The sequence below is a fragment of the Tursiops truncatus genome, chromosome 1, assembly GCF_011762595.2.
Source record: "Tursiops truncatus isolate mTurTru1 chromosome 1, mTurTru1.mat.Y, whole genome shotgun sequence".
In the NCBI taxonomy this organism is placed as follows: domain Eukaryota; kingdom Metazoa; phylum Chordata; class Mammalia; order Artiodactyla; family Delphinidae; genus Tursiops; species Tursiops truncatus.
Genome location: NC_047034.1, coordinates 3,774,654 through 3,791,989, shown reverse-complemented (window position 1 = coordinate 3,791,989; position 17,336 = coordinate 3,774,654). Strand labels below are relative to the sequence as shown.

The following is a 17,336-nucleotide window of genomic DNA, read 5'->3' as shown; positions in this document are numbered from 1 at the left end:
TTTTTTACTAATTCAATTAGTGTATCATCTTGCCAACCCCCATTTTGCTGTAGCCATGCTGACTATGTTTCCTCAACTTTTAGGTAAAAATGTTATGGATTTTTCAGGGGGGGTTATATTCGTTTTTGGTTGTAATGGATACTGTTTGGGAGTGTTATTTGAATACTAAAAACACATCTTCCTTGTAGGGAACATCTTTTGAAAGGCCTGCTAACTCAGTCTAATCACTTGGGTTAAGGAAGTAAGACGCCTTTGCAGTGACTTGGAACAACTTTCTTGACTTCCTGCAAAGAGGACGCTTTACAGCATTTTTGGAGAAGTTAGTAAAACCGAATCTGACATCACTACCTAGCAGCAAGTGGTTTGTTCTCAGCAAAGGAGGAAATTGCTCCCTGTCCGATAAGACACCAGTGAAGAGTATGCATTCATTTCTTTTCTTTTTGATTCAGTTTTACAGAGAAACATTTTTGCGGAAATAACCATTATTTTGCCTTTCAGAAGGACGCATGCTATTTCACAGGAATACGACTGATTTCCAGATATGACCATGTATTTGTGGCTTAAACTCTTGGCATTTGGCTTTGCCTTTCTGGACACTGTAGTGTTGGTTACAGGTAAGTACGAGGAAATTCATATTTCCTTAGTTAGTGTGTGTGTGTGTGTGTGTGTGTGTGTGTGTGTGTGTGTGTGTGTAAGGTCATTGGTTTGAAATAGACATAAAAATAAATTAAGCATTGGTGACTGGAGGTGAGGAAGCCAACTGTAAAACAGTCAAGGTTATTGTACCTCAGAGGGACATGGCTTGCTATGTGACAGAATACATTGTTTCTGTTTAAAAAGGCATACGTGTTTGGCCAAAAAAGAAATCACGATTTAAAAGGCAAACATTGTCTCTCTGTATCTTGGTTTACAAACATTGTCTCTCTGTATCTTGGTTTACAAACTGTTCAAACTTGGATATTACAAAAGCTATTACTTAACCCTCAAAATATACAAACACAAGTTTATGAATGTCTAAGGAAATTTTAATGACAAAAGAAGTAAATTTTTATCTTTCCAACAAAAAATGCATTTTTAAAAATCATAATATGTCTTTGCTTGCATGCAAGCCACTCCCTTTTTTCGGACCAGTAGTTTGCTTCCTCAAATTTTGATTATGACTGAAATATTTTATTGAATACTTAGTTGTATGGTAGTTTAAAGTAATACAATTGGGTATTTAATTAAATATTAACTTTCTGCAAATTCTTATCACGGAATGTATTTTAAACCAAGGTTTTGGTCCCTTACAGTCGTTTTAATGCTTATTTGCTTTGAAAATTCTTATGGGGCCGCCGCCCTTCCTGGGTGATGGGTAAATAGTAGCGCCTTGACGAGATAAAAATACTTGAACTCTTAAGAATCATGCAAATGCTGTATTCTATAGGAAACTATAACTAATCGGACCCCTGGTACCTATTCACGTTTGAGATCTTTGTACACTTATGGTCCATTTAATGTACATTTCCTGAACGGTTTCAGTTTGGGTCATGAGTACATTTTTGGTTGATATGTAATATTACTCCTTATGGTGTAGAATCTAAAAGCAATGTTTTATTATTGAAAAGGTATTTAAATGGTATTTTTGTAGATTTCCAAATAAGTAAAAAAAAAAAAAAAAGAAAAGAAAACAGGAAAAATATTTTTAAAAATCTTGCTGATTGTAATTCACTTTGAAATCTTTTTTTGACTTTCTACTGCTCTCCTTTTCTCTAAAGGGCAGGGCAGTAGCTACCTTCTGAGCACGCTACATTGTTAATTTACATTTTGTGTAACCAAGGACAGTAGAAAGCAGCGTGGATAGTGGTTTTTTTGTCTGTTTTCTTTAACTGCAAAAACGGATTAAACATTTTTTATATAGGTACAGCATTTTGTCTTAGTACAGAAAATGTTTACCAAGTTACCATTCCTATAAAGTTGGTTATAATAATAAAAGCCAAATTATAAAGAATAATAATTTTAATAAGGTAATAATATGTGTATTATCATAAGTCAGAGTAAATTTCCATTAAAAATTCCCACTCAGGAACTGTTGGAAAACATTTCTGAGTGAGCATCAAGAAATTCTCAAATATTTTATAGGCCACAGAGCAAACCACCATAAAAATTTCAACACAGTCTAGTAAGGATTTTTACCGTAAGAAACATCTTTGAATTTATCATCAAAATAAGAGTATAAAATGATCTAGCAACCTTTAAACCAATTGGGCTGAATAGTTTATACTATAAATAAATGTATCGATATACATAGATTTATTTTGAAAACCAAGTTTCACTTCAACTGCTCACATAAATATGGAGAGCAAACATACTCATTTTTAGAAAAAATATATAGATATAAGTATCTAGGTGTGCAAATCTTGTTTATCATACTTTGAAGTCCCCAGAGAGATTTTGGGATTCACTGTATAATTTTGGAAATTATTAATTCTTTAAATGATATATTTTTCTATATTAGCAACCTATGAGTTGCATTATATGTTTTACTTTAATGTGTTCAGTTGAGTTTCGTGTTTATAGGAAATATTAGACCTCAAATTTATATTGTGAACTCTAAGGGCATAAAGAAATAGAGCCAAATGGAGAGTGACTTCAGTGGATAAATTGTTGCACAACTCAGATGTGTTATTTAATCTCTAAAATATGGGCAAAGTTACACTTTGCCAGCGCAGAGTAACATCGCTGGCTGAGTTTTACATAAATGTCTGATCTATTTGCTCTGTGTCTCTTTGCTGTGTTAACCGGAAACCAACACTTTGTTTAAAATTTCTAAATAATTCTGGGGGACAGTGATGGTTTCAAGCATGCAGGTAGGAGTGAGTGATCTCTGACTCTAACAAAGTACTGCCAGAAGCTACGGCTTCATACCATAACAGCCATGAATACATGAGTTATGTGAGTTATGAGTCATAACAGTTAAGAGTCATTTCCTGGACATAAGTTTTCATTTTTCCATCTAAGTAAAAAAGAAAGAGCTCTTAGTTCCAAGCATGTACCTTGCCTTGCCCATTGCAGGTATTCAAAACTAGTTATGAATTGAATTTGATCAGCAATCCTCTTAAGTTCTAAATACAATGTAGAGTTTGGGGGTGGTGAGTATGATTATATATTGATTTTTTGGAAAACATTTTCCTAATACAAATCTGCCTGGGATTGTTACCATCGCCAGACTCTGAAATGCCTTTGGTTAGAGGGAAGGGGAGGTGAGGTTAGGGGTCTGGTTTCCTTTTCCTCCCTTTCTCTACGTGACTGAGCACAGGGTCAGAGCCCTCAGCTTTGAGCTGGGTCTTTGCTCTGTTCTGGGCTACTTGGTATCCTTCTACCAGTGACAATTAAGTACTGTAAGAACATAGATATTTCTACACTGTTTGTATGCATATACATACACACACACATAAATAGATGAGTTATATATATATATATGTGTGAGTTATATAATACACAAACATTATATATTTATGTATGTCTATTGGTCTGTCTGTCTATCATCTCTCTACTGGTTCTCCACATTTGTCTACTTTTAAATATTGGAGTTCTATGGGCCTCAATCTTCGGCCTGTTTTTTTTTTTTTTTTTCGGTACACGGGCCTCTCACTGTTGTGGCCTCTCCCGTTGCGGAGCACAGGCTCCGGACGTGCAGGCTCAGCGGCCATGGCTCATGGGCCCAGCCGCTCCGCGGCATGTGGGATCTTCCCGGACCGGGGCACGAACCCGCGTCCCCTGCATCGGCAGGCGGACTCTCAACCATTGCGCCACCAGGGAAGCCCCTTCGGCCTGTTTTATTCTTATTTCCTAAACTCAGAGTTCCTTATCATCACCTACTATGCACTGATGATCCTGATTCTCCATGTCCAGACTCACCCCTCAGAAGGCGGAACCTACCTCCTTTCCTTCTTTTTTGTTAGATTTTTGTGTTTAATATTTATTTAACACAACATTTTCCAACTAAATCATGAAACCCAGATATATTGTTTCATTCCTAACTTTCTCAGTCAAACAGACAGTGATGTAGAGCTATTCTAGAACTCTAACAGTATTGAGGCAAAGTCTCTAAGCAAAATTATTTTAGCCTGTGTGCTGAGGGCTTATGTCTTTTTACTTTTTCTAATTTTACTTTATTTATTTAGTTTTATACAGCACGATCTTAGTAGTTCTCTATTTTATATATATTAGTGTATATATGTCGATCCCAATCTCCCAATTCATCCCACCACCACCACCCCACCACCACCACCCCACCACCTCCTTTCCTAAATTTAATCTTGTTTTACTGTGTTGTGTTTTTGCAAAAAAGAAAAAAAGAGAGGGAGAGAGGGAGAAAGAAAATCTGAAATATATATTTAAATGCTCCCCAAGTCCTATCATTTTACTTTGTAATGATCTCTAAAATCTTCGCCCCCCCCCCACCTCTATTGACATCCCTTTAATTCACAACTTTATCCCTTTTCACCTGCAGTGTTGTAGTAGTATCCTAATCTGTCCATTTCTTTTCACACCCTACAGCTTAAAAATATAAAATCAAAGAGGAAAAAACCCTCCGACATCTTTTCGTTGACTTGGTTTCTATTCTAAACTTTTGCCAGAACAACTGAGTCCACCGATGGGCTAGGAGCATGGCAGGAGCTGGGCAGGGATCTTTTTTTCTTTTTCTTTTATGATTGACTAAAATAGAACAAGCAGCAGGTAGTTTCAACACCGTGCCGCTCTACACTTCCTCAAGACCTCCAAGGCGCTGCGCCAATCCTACTTCCCCTCTAAAATTCTCTTTCATCACTCTTGCCACAAAACATCTCCACTGCATTTGGATACTTTTTAACACCTTTCCTTGTCATTTTTCACATAACATTTCAGTTTGCTGTTGCTGGCATTATTGTTTACCAATCAGAGCATTACGGCCATTGTAACCTACATGATAGCAGAAACCGTCTTATGCCTTTTTTGTATCATTTGTGCTTGATTTCTTCCCAGACACTGAAAAAGCAATGGGCCTTTTTTGATGAAACTGCAGATTATAATAATAGAGGAGAAGGAGGAGGGTAAGACAATTTTCAGAAAGAAAGGACAGAGAGGGGAAAAACATGAAATGAAAAAACTAGTCAGAGGCGAAGTGGAAGGTGGAGGCCATTGGACAATTTTATCAAGATTAAGTAGAATCATTTTAGATCTAGATCTTTACAGGCTTTGCCCTTCCCCCCAACCCCACCCCATTTCCTTCTTTCATCTCCTTATTTTACCTTTTCTCTGGAAAGAGCCTCCTGATTTCTTAAAAATCCATAGTTCATGCATATGTTGTTTCTAAATTTTCCTCGACCTACTCTTTGGACATTCTCGCTAGTGGCATTTCATTTGATGGGTCTGTTTTGTTCTTCAGATCCAGACGTCCACAGGAAGAAAAGTAAGGAATAGGGAGGGAGGGACTCATGTAGCAGGGGAATGAGACACCAGAGTCAGGTCCAGCCCCGGCACATACTGGTGTGGGTAGCACTTGACCTGGGACTGTTGCCAAAGGCAGATGGAAAACGGCTCACCCTGCCAGTTGCATTTTGTGTGCACAGAAAGCCTGTAGGAGTCTGAGCATCATTTCTTACTAGATAATGTGATAAAGAATTTCAGTCTGAGCAGGTGAAGGGCAGAGATCTGTAGTCAGATTGATTGACTTTGTTGATGAAGGTGCATGCAGCATTCATGTTACAGGGTTTTGTTTACAGACCATGTGTATATAAGAGTTACTGGTGCAGAGAAAGAAATTCGTCATCACTGCAGATCTTTGATCTTTTTCAGTCATCTTATAAGTCTATAGGAATTGTTAGGAGAAAAGAATGGAAATTTCACTTAACCTCAGTTTAAACTTAATTTCAATCTTGTGTAAGTAGTTTTGTCAGTACGAGACACCCAACCACACACTAGTTGCTGATCACCAAAGAGTTATTGCTATGACTTTTGCATGCATAAAAATAGTAGTCTTATAAACAACAAGGTCCTACTATACAGCACAGGGAACTACATTCAATATCTTGTAATAACTTACAATGGAAAAGAATCTAAAAAATATATATATGTATACAACTGAGTCACTTTGCTGTACACCTGAAACTAACACAATAATGAAGTCAACTATACTTCAATTAAAAAAAAAGATAGTCTTATGGAAGGATAAAGAAAAAAATACAATATTGCAGGCTATTCATTTAGCAATACCATGTGATATCTATTTCTACACAATTCTGCAATATACAGAAGTAAAATTTACAGTAATTCATAGATTTTGTGTACATGGCTGTAATCAATATTTAGATAAGAAAATATTTAATTATTGCCTAAAATCTTTAATGTGCATTCCTTTTATATGCCAATATGTTATTCCAATTTCAGTCTCTCAAGAGTCTAGGGAATGGCTATTGTAAGCAGAGTATTATGTGTTCAGGAAAACAACAGAAACAAGCAAAAATGAAGAAAGAAGTGAAAACCTTCCTTCTCTTTCAGCTGGGGAAAGCATAAATATATATAAAATGAGTGTTAGGGAAATAGTCAAGAATCTTTCACGTTCGTTCACTTTATCTTCAATTGATTCCCTTCTGAAAAGATAATCAACAAGATTATCAATGCTTTTTCTTAGGTTCTGTACTGAAGACCCAAACTCAAACACACTGTAACATCTTTTACGGTGCACACTTACACAGTGTTGAAAGATTAAACATTCATTTCCTGTTAAAAATGAGACACAAGTATCTGAAGTGAAAAAAGTGGCTTTACTAAAACTTCAATTTCTCCTATAAATATATCACAAGTGTGATAAAGTTGTAACTCCATGTGATGATATTTAAATGAAAATGATTGCCATTCATATATTCAAAAATTTGCTTCCAACCAAAATGTGAGCAACTGGAGGAAATTCATCAACCATCTGAAAAAGTGATCTGCTGGAGAGCAGAACTTGAGTCGAGGACAACTCAGCATCATACTCAGAGGTAGTGTCAGGAAATGAATACACGGTAAAGTGAACTTAACAAAAATCACTGGTAGATAAGAAGAAACTCTTTGCTTTGTAAATTAAAACAAAATGTCCTGATAGTCATGAAAATAGATTAGAGACACCTATGCAAATAATAATGATGTATCGATAAAAGAGGTTATCAAAGGGACAAAATCAAGAAATAAAGTGTGGTCACCATTTTAAATATTTTAAATGTTTTTTAATATTTTAAATATTTCCACTTAAAGAAAATGACCATAATTTGTTTACTGATAAAAGAAATACTAAGCATCATAGGAAATGAGTCAGGAGCCATCCAGGTTGGAGAAAACCATGGCAGGTGGAACGAGAAATACTTTGGAAAGCAAATTCTATGAATAGTGTGATCTGGATCCAAATCATTTTCCTTCTCTGATACACCATTTCCTCAAAGTGTTGTAAGCATTAAACGTGATAATATTTGTGACACTGCTTTGAAAACGGTGAGGTGCTCTGCAAAGTTGTAAATTTCATTTACGTAATCCCTCGAAATCACAGCACACAGCTCTTTCCCGTTGAAACGTGATCCCAAATCACATCTCTTCCTTTGAGAGACTCTGAGAAGATAAGGCTTAAGGCTGTGTGGAAGAGGAATAAACTCTTATAGATCTTTGAATGTTTTTAACTTTGTATCGCCTATTTTAGGGATTTTCAGACTCCTCTGGATTCTACCTCTTAAATAGTTTATAGATACATTCCAACAGTGTCTTAACATTAATAGCTTGGAACCTTGTCTCCCTTCAGCTGTTACCAAGATAATCTTTGTAGAAGGCAAAACTCACCTTTGTACATTTCTCCTTCAATGGCTCCCAGTTGGGATAGAGAATATACTGATCCCATGATTTTGGTCTTAAGGTGTTTTGACTCAACATTTATGAATATAAACATTTAACATTTATAAATTTTTCTTGAAAATATATTTCACAGAAAAATTCCCCTCCATTAAGCTAGTTTAATTCCTTGAGTATTTTTTATATAACCTGATTAAATCATTACCAATTTTTCCATTTTTATTTTACTGAACTAACGTTCAACAGCATCTATGTTCATTTAATTTTTACAATCGCTATTAAATTCATGAATTGATTTTTATCCACGGTTTATGGATAAACCATAAACTGATTATAGTTTATGCCTGTGGGAATTTTACTGATTATAGTTTATGCCTGTGGGAATTTTCTGATTATAGTTTATGCCTGTGGGAATTTTCCTTTATGGTTATTATTTTTCTTTTCTTTTCTTTTCTTTTTTGCGGTGCGCGGGCCTCTCACTGTTGTGGCCTCTCCCGTTGCGGAGCACAGGCTCCGGACGCACAGGCTCAGCAGCCGTGGCTCACGGACCCAGCTGCTCCGCGGCATGTGGGATCTTCCTGGACCGAGGCACGAACCCATGTCCCCTGCATCGGCAGGCGGACTCTCAACCACTGCACCACCAGGGAAGCCTGGTTATTAATTTTCTAAGTGCAATTTTTCTTGTCAAACCACACAGATCTAAATTGCCCAAAAAGGCTTTAATTTTTCTAGTTAGCCAGAAATAACACTTCATGTGTGCAGTTTTAGCCACTGTTGGTTTCTTTCTTTTTTTTTTTTTTTTTTTTTTGCATTTCAATATCACATAAAATACGTCATGTAATATAATTTTTCACTTTTGTCAAAGTTTAGATTGGGCAGTACTAGCTATACTCAAATCTATTTTGTGTTGATATTTCTATTAGTAACATCCATTTTGTGATTGAGAGCTCCTTCAGCAAGATTCCTTTTTGAGATTTTGAGAGTTTTTGGTTATTTCTCAGATAGCCAATGGAAACATTAGTATCACTCATTAGACTGCTGTATAGTCTAGCATTGGTGTATTTTAATTCTCATTCATTTGTACCAACTTCTTACTAACTGGTGGAACAAAAAGCAAATAGAAGAATCAACACAAGTTTAAAATGTTCTCAAGGCACAATGGTGGGTGAGGTCAAAATAAGGTGTCAAATCATCCTCCTTTGGTCTCTGTGCACTTAGGAAAAATGAAAGCAAACAGCATGGCACACACGGTTCTAATTTAATCCCTCCAGATTTCTCCAGCTTTATCTGGGGCCACTTTGTGACATGTACTATGTACTCTTGTAACTTTCATTTTCCTAAAAATAGAATGTTTTCCTGTCTCCAAACTGTTGCTCACCCCTCCATGTTTTCTTCCCACCATAATTTTTTTAAACTGGGCAAATTATAATTGCCCTTCAAAATTTAGTTCAGAGGTCACTTCCTCTGGGCAGCCCTCCTGCACATCCTCTGCTCTTTCACCCCTTTCACACCTGCACAGGTCCTCTTCTGACCTTCTGGGGATCTCTTTACCTGGCTGTTTCTCAGAGTAGCTGGTGAGCTCGTGTAGGTTTTCACTGGGTCTCTTTTTTTTTTTTTTTTTTGCTGTACGCGGGCCTCTCACTGTTGTGGCCTCTCCCATTGCGGAGCATAGGCTCCGGACGCGCAGGCTCAGTGGCCATGGCTCACGGGCCCAGCCGCTCCGTGGCATGTGGGATCCTCCCGGACCGAGGCAGGCGGACTCTCAACCACTACGCCACCAGGGAAGCCTGGGTCTCTTCTTATTTACCAGTGAGTTGAATGAATGGATGGTGTGTCAGTGCAGCCCACCCCTGTACGTAGAAAATACTTAACAACTCAGGCAAACAATTTTAATTGTCCTTTTGTTGTTTCTTAAGTGAACTATTCATGGCAAAATTTCTACATGATAGAGAATTTCAGGAACTAGAAGAAAGAAAAACATTGCTTTAAAATCTTTGCCAACATTTTTTCTTTCTCTTTCCCGATCTTCCTCTCTTTCGATCACATGCTGTGTATAAAATTGCATATCCTATTTTTTTCCTAAGTAAACCATGATTACTCTAGGCAACTTGAGAAATACAGAGATGAATACATAGGAAAATAAAAATCAGTTTACCAATACCATCAGCTAAACACTTTATGAGTATTTCATTTTACCAGGCTAGCTAAACCTATTCATTTATTCATTTCATGAACAAATATTTTGTAAGTGTTTTCGTTGTTCCATGAATTGGGCCTACCATGTCCCATTCCTCTCCTTGTGAAGTCTGTAATCTCAGTGAAGCAGTGGCTGCTTAGAGATGGGGTTTTAAATCTCCCAAATTCTTCAAAATCTTTCTCCTCGAAGGAATAGCATACCTCACAACAGATAATTATTTGTGTTCTCAATGTTCTATAAATAATATATTCCTTTAAAATCTGCATATAGTACACTATTTAAGTAAAAACTCTATTCTTGCCAGACTACATTTAGGCCTCCATTCCAACCAGATTCCTTTGGAAGGGCTTTTGGTGATACAGGTTTGGGAGCTGCAGAACTAGGAAATAGCCTCAATTTGTTTTTGGTTTGTTTTATGATTTAAACTGAAAATAAAAGATTTATTTGGAGAGAAATTTTAAGCATACACATATACACGCCACACAAACAAAACCTCCACTGTTTTTGATGATCTTCCACAGTAATTTTCCAAGGTTACCAGTTCGTAAGGAGTAAGACTTGGGGAGGTGAGGGTTGAGATTTCAAGCTGAGTCTATCTGATTCTAGGTCTATTTTTTTCAGCCTTCTGAAAGGTCAGCTTAATAACCAGGTAATTGAGGACACGATGATGGTGGGCAAATCACAGCAAGACTGAAGGGTAGTTGGTAGTTGCTTAGAGGTCATTTGTGTGAAACATGCATTAATCCCCATGCACCTGATTTAGCTGCATGAGGGAACCATTATATACTGAGCCACTTCCATATCCCTAGCGAGATCTAAAACTATAAAAAGCAAAGAGGCACCTTTAATTAATTTGTCTGTACTATGAATGCTGATGCCATGTTAATAATGCAAAAGTGATGTTATCATCATTGTCTTGAAAGGTGGTTAACAAAGTATAGCGCCCAGTCTGTCTCAAGGTGAGTGATAGGATGGACATAATGGATCTTCCCCGTCCCTAAATTGTTTTTGATATTACACAAAATGAAAGCCATTGAATAATGTACCAAAGTATCTAGATTTTTTTGTTGCTGTTTTTGAAGTGCAAGGGAAGTAACTTGACATTTGTTGAATACTTTGATCATGGAAAACACATGAGGTTTTCATATTATTCCAGGAAGTGTAGGCACTAGACAATCTTTTCATACTCATCCAAGAGGCATATTAAATGAATCAGGTAGAGCTCTCTTATAGTTTGCTACTCCAGGAATAAGTTGGCTATAACTTAAGGGAAAGTGAAGAAAAAAGTATGTGTATTATTTGGTTACTCTGATGAATGTGGGCTGCCAATCAGATAATTCAGGCCAAATATTGTACTTTGACTTCTTAAAAAACTTGAGTTTCCAAATCCCCTTTTTGGTTTCTAAACTAAGATTTTAACTTATGCCTAATAAACCCTGTCTTTTTACTTTTCGGTCATTTTATTTTCTTAATTTACTTACTGATACTTCAGGTATGATCAAGATATATAATATCTAAGAAAACATAAATGAAGTGGAAGACATCAGTTCAGAGTTTTGACTGTAAGAGGAAGTGATGACATGAAGGGGACAGATGATGGAAAGAAGAGGGTCAGGGAGCTGATGGAAGTAATTTAAAGAGATAATTATAGAAATGTTGGATTGAGGCATGCTCTATTTTTTTTTTAAAGGTGTTGTTTCTTTTTTTTAATTAATTAATTAATTAATTTATTTTTGGCTACGTTGGGTCTTTGTTGCTGTGCGCGGGCTTTCTCTAGTTGCGGCGAGCGGGGGCCACTCTTCATCGCGGTGCGTGGGCCTCTCACTATCACGGCCTCTCCCGTTGTGGAGTACAGGCTCTAGATGCGCAGGCTCAGTAGTTGTGGCTCACGGGCCTAGTCACTCCGCGGCATGTGGGATCTTCCCAGACCAGGGCTCTGAACCCATGTCCCCTGCATCGGCAGATGGACTCTCAACCACTGCGCCACCAGGGAAGCCCCAGAGATGCTCTACTTTTAAAGTGCTTAAGAAATTAGTCTTTGACATCTTGTCTGGAGTCCATTCTGAGCTTTCCAATTATGAAATGTGAGGAAAATTACCTTTTAAATTCTCAGCTTCATTATCTGTACAATGGGAATAATGGCAGTAGCTCTTAAATGAGACGATTTACTCCTTGATTCAGTTGTTTTTAGAGCCCCTACTATGTGCCAAAGTGCTGACACAGTGGTACATACAACAGAAATAAAAATCGTAGTAAATAAAAATAGTGGTAAATAAAACTTTCATGAACCTTATATCTTAGCAAGAGAGATAACAAAAAGCCAAAAAAGTATTAGAGAAATTTCAGATATTGATGAGTGTTGGGAAATGAAACAGCGTGATATGACAGAGACTGGCCAGACTTGGGGGTGAATGGCCCTTTAGACAGAGTGATCAAGGAAGGCTTCTTTGAGGAAGTGTTGTGAAGCTACTTGTGGGCTGATGAGAATGTAAAGATTCAGGTGAGAGGAACTGGCAGGCGCGAGGCCCTTTGGAAAAAGCAAACAATTGGTGGGTCCAAGCCACAGAAAGGAGGCCGGGTGCTTGCAGGATGGCGAGTAAAGGCTGAGTGGTGTGTGGTGAAGAGGGAGAGAGAAACAGAAGGAGAGAATTTATATCCACCCTAAGTGTAAGGAGAAGAAGCCATTTGGAATTTTTAAGCAGGGAATGGTCAAATCTCTTTTCCATATTAAGAAACCACCCTGGTTGCCATGTGGAGAGCAGGCTGGAGGTGAGACAAAGCCTGGGGATTAGTTAGAGCCCGCTGAGTTGGTGGAAGGGAGAAGGGTTGGGGACCTGGACCAAGCGTTGACAGTAAAAGAAAAGGACAGATCCACATGGGATCTGGAGAAGTTGCTGTGCAGAAGGGGAGTAGGAAGTTGTTCAGAATGACTCTTTTTTTTTTTTTTTCCATGAGCAACTAAGATGGGAAACATCCCAGTTGGGGGTAGACAATCCAGTGTCTGCTTTGTCCATGTGAATGCTTGAATTCTCCTCAGGCATCCAACTACAGATGCCAAGAAGTCAGCTGGAGTTAAGAGTGAGGGGCTGATCAGGTCTTGATCGGAGCCATAGCTTTGGGAGTCGTAGTGCAGATGGGATTTAGAGCTGAGGGATCCACTATGAGAGAGTCAGAAGAATGTTCAGACGGAGAAGTACCGACGTTCCGACTCTGAGCCCTGGGACACTGCATGTCTGAAGGGGTTGGAAGGAGGGGTTAGGAGAGGAGAGTCAGAGGGGGCAGTCAGTGAGGAAAGGAGAAGAATGTTTTGCTTGGGATGTTGAAAGAAAGGAGTGATGATTGTGAAAGGCTTAACATGTTTGCTGGCATATAATAAGAATCCAGTAAATTCCACTGAAAATCCAAATTCATGTCTCCTCTTGAAAGGTTACTGAACAGTGATTGTGAACATACTAACTATTGTCAAATATCCCCTTTTAACTTTAATATTATCACAAAAGTAAGTATGAAGGAAGTTATAACAATATTTGGAAGAATCAAATATCTTCAATGTATGTATTATACATGTCTCTATATATGTTTACATGTATCCTTTGTTAGATTAGCTATTAAAAAAAGGTACAGCTTAAAATAATCTGTTTTAATAAAAACTATATAAAATGTATTGAGAGACTAATGAATTAGGAATTTAACTGAGAATGTCTTGAAAAAACAATGCTCTGTTGAGTCCATTTTGGGGACCTTGTTTTGATGCATATTGATAAAAATATCTTTAAATATTATTTAAGCCAACATTAGGACAGGTTGGGGGTTTGTTGAGAGTTAATTTGTTACATAAAAGGCTTATTTCTTTTTTTATTGAAATATAGTTGATTTACAATATTGTGTTAGTTTCAGATGTACAGCAAAGTGATTCAGTTTATCTATCTAGCTATATTAGATTATTTTCCATTATAAGTTATTACAAGATATTGAATATTGTTTCCTGTGTTATATAGTAAACCCTTGTTGCTTCTCTATTTTATGTATAGTAATGTGTATCTGTTAATCCTATACTCCTAATTTATCCTTCCCCCCTCCCTTTCCCCTTTGGTAACCATAAGTTTGTTTTCTATGTCTGTGAGTCTGTTTCTGTTTTGTATATAGATTCATTTGTATTATTTTTTAGATTCCACATATAGGTACTATCATATAATATTTGTCTTTTGCTGTAAGAGGATTATTTCTAAATCAAATTTTAAATCTTTCATTTCTTTGAGAAAATTGAAAACAATTGGATATCACATAGGCTTATACCAGGTAGAACCTAATAGCCTTGATAATTGTACAGGATACAAATAAGGATTTGTCTTTATGAGATCATACATAAATAAGATTTTAATATCAGACTTGGCAGGTTTGCTTCGAGAAGATCTTTAGGGCAATGTATTTTTTTATAGTCACTGGTAGCTAGCTAGCAAGAAAAGCAGTGCTTACCAGGTACTGCTCTGAACGTTTTATAAATGTGATCTCGTCTAACTTAAGTACACAAACCATTATCAAGTCTAGCTTATACTTGTCTTTGTTAATTTGTTTCCCAATATATATCATAAAATGTACTGATTTTCGTGTCCTAAGAGGAAAGAGCTAAATTTCATTTTCCTTGTTCTAATTGTAAGTACTAAGATTGACCAAGAAGGAAAGGGAAGCAGCCCAGGGCCCCTCCTGTGTGCCTGGCCCTCTGAACGATGCTTTGCGGGCACCATGCTGGTCTCACCTCTTTCTACATTTTCTGTATTCAGAATTCTTCAGAGTATCAAATAAATGTCCCAACAATTCTTGTTCTCTAGTCTTAATAGCAGAGAGCAGAATTAAGGTTAAACCAAAAAAGTAAGTAATCTAAATATTACTGATACTTATTTTTGTATGATGGTGTTTTGCTTACGTTGAAAAATGGGCACATTGAATGTTTTAGCAGTTTACTGTGATCTCTATTACGAAATCGTATTGAAAAGGCTCAGCACAGGAGAAAGTTGTGCAGCTTTCTCTTCCGGCCCTGCTGCATTTTCATACGGATGTAAAGCTTCATTTAGGCACATCTGCTTCATCACACGTGCACACAAGGTGGAAGAAGGCGGAAGAGGGGATGAGAGAAATAGGACCAATTTACTGCAGGCAGTATCTTAGTGCAGGGGAGATAGATAATCATGCATGTGACTGTAGCATCAGTGAATCAGAAAGCCTAGTGGCTGTAATGCAGAAAATCTGCCTGTGTGTAAGTAGTAGGGAGATAAAAGCCTGGTAAACCTAAGTAATCCATTTTCAGATGTGTGAGCTCAATTATGGAGCAAATATGAATTTAGTTGCCCATTGCTTCAAGGATAAAAGTTCGAATGAAGGAAATGACTTTCCATCTAAATAATAGAGGACTCAGCGTCCTTTCGATGTGAACAGCTATGATGCTGCCTTGCTACCTGGTAACTTTAGAACAATGGAGCCCATGAGTCCATCTACAGGTTCAAGAAAGAGAGGTTCTTACAGGGAGGAAGAACATTTGCAGGATGACCTACAACAGAAACTCACCAAAGCCTTTGAAACCCAAGATTATCCCTCTTCTAAGAATAGAAGGTGGTGCTGTGTTGAGGGCAGCTAGAAGGCATGGGTGAAAGAACCATTGGGATGACCAGTGAGAGACCAAAGGCAAGTAGAACCTCAAAAATCTGGATGTGGAACAAGTTAGATACAATATAAGGAGAACTTCAAAGATGGGGAAATAAGAGTAATAAAAATACCTTTAGTTGTCAGATGTAAGATTTGTCCAGTTTTGTCACTATTTTTCAGGAGCATTGTAAAACTAAAGATATTTTCTATTAACATCAATTTAGCTCTATGTGTTTTTCTCATCTATCTTCATTGGTCAATTTTCAAAACAACAAAAAAAGTATATTATGTTCAAAGAATCCAAAATGACTTTTTTGTTATTCTTAATAAAATGCCTTCTTTTAAACTAAATTTTAAAATTTACATTTCTAACTAGGGGGTGGTTACAGAAAATCGATGAGAAAGCACTTCATAAAGTATAATGAAATGAAATCATAAGGGATTCTTACTTTATCTAAGCATTTGGAAAACTATGGAGTATCAATTTCTGTTATTACTGTTTTTATTTTTTAAATTTATTTACTTATCTGTTTGGTTTTTTTTTTTTTTGGCTGTGTTGGGTCTTCGTCACTGCATGTGGGCTCTCTCTCTATCTGTGGCGAGTGGGAGCCACTCCCCGTTGCGGTGTGTGGGCCTCTCATTGCGGTGGCCTTGCAGAGCACGGGCTCCAAGCACATGGGCCTCAGTAGTTGTGGCATGCGGGCTCAGTAGATGTGACTCGCAGCCTCTAGAATGCAGGCTCAGTAGTTGTGGCTCACGGGCCCAGCCGCTCCAGGGTATGTGGGATCCTCCTGGAGCAGGGCTTGAACCTGTGTCCCCTGCATTGGCAGGTGGACTCCCAACCACTGTGCCACCAGGGAAGTCCCTGTTATTACTATTATCACTAGCTTCTCTTTTGTTTTTTCACTTTAAGAATTGAAAGAAAAGTTGAAATCTTTATTTAAAAAACAAGAAATGTTTGCATATTAATCTATAAATCAAAACACAGAAACATGGAATGTTCAGCCACTATCAATGTGGACTCCTATTTTGTAATTAAACTATTTTACAAACATCTGTATTTGCTAAAGAGCAATGGACTAACAAAAGAAAAAATCAATGCAACCCACAAAACCATGGTTCTGTGGAATCTTTGCTCTGGTATCTGTTTTGTCAATTTATGAAAGAAAATGCTTATCATGGTTCTATTTTTTGCTGAAAGAGTAACCTTTATATTTTAAATCAAATGTTAATCAAGTATTTACATGATGTTGTTTCTGAAAAAAAATTCATGTGCCTTTTATTTTAATTCACTCTTTATTCCATTCCATATTGAATGTAGAAAATATGACTACAATTCTTTTAAAACAAAAGTAAAACATAATTCATTTAAAAATCTATTTTGGGGCTTTCCTGGTGGCGCAGTGGTTGAGAGTCCGCCTGCCGATGCAGGGGACACGGGTTCATGCCCTGGTCTGGGAAGATCCCACATGCTGCGGAGCGGCTGGGCCCTTGAGCCATGGCCGCTGAGCCTGCGCATCCGGAGCCTGTGCTCCGCAATGGGAGAGGCCACAACAGTGAAAGGCCCGCGTACCGCAAAAAAAAAAAAAAAAAAAAAAAAAAAAAAATCTATTTTGGCTTTCCTTGGCCATGAATCTTCTCAGAAGTAACACGTCTT

General features: G+C 37.4%; 1 protein-coding gene across 5 annotated transcripts in view; it reads left to right on the top strand.

Annotated features, from left to right (window-relative positions):
• The first annotated feature begins 357 nt into the window (after window positions 1–357).
• PTPRC (protein tyrosine phosphatase receptor type C) overlaps window positions 358–17,336 on the top strand; it is a 123,652-nt gene continuing 106,673 nt past the window's right edge. For 2 of the 5 annotated variants that reach the window (XM_033848851.2, XM_033848822.2), the window contains exons 1-2: window positions 399–417; window positions 499–614. In XM_033848851.2, coding sequence (XP_033704742.1) covers window positions 542–614 — 73 coding nt within the window. In that variant the 5' untranslated portion in view covers window positions 399–417; window positions 499–541. Of the gene's footprint in view, window positions 418–498; window positions 615–17,336 lie in introns of all 5 variants that reach the window. The other 3 variants (XM_033848726.2, XM_033848691.2, XM_033848752.2) reach the window with 3 other exon arrangements.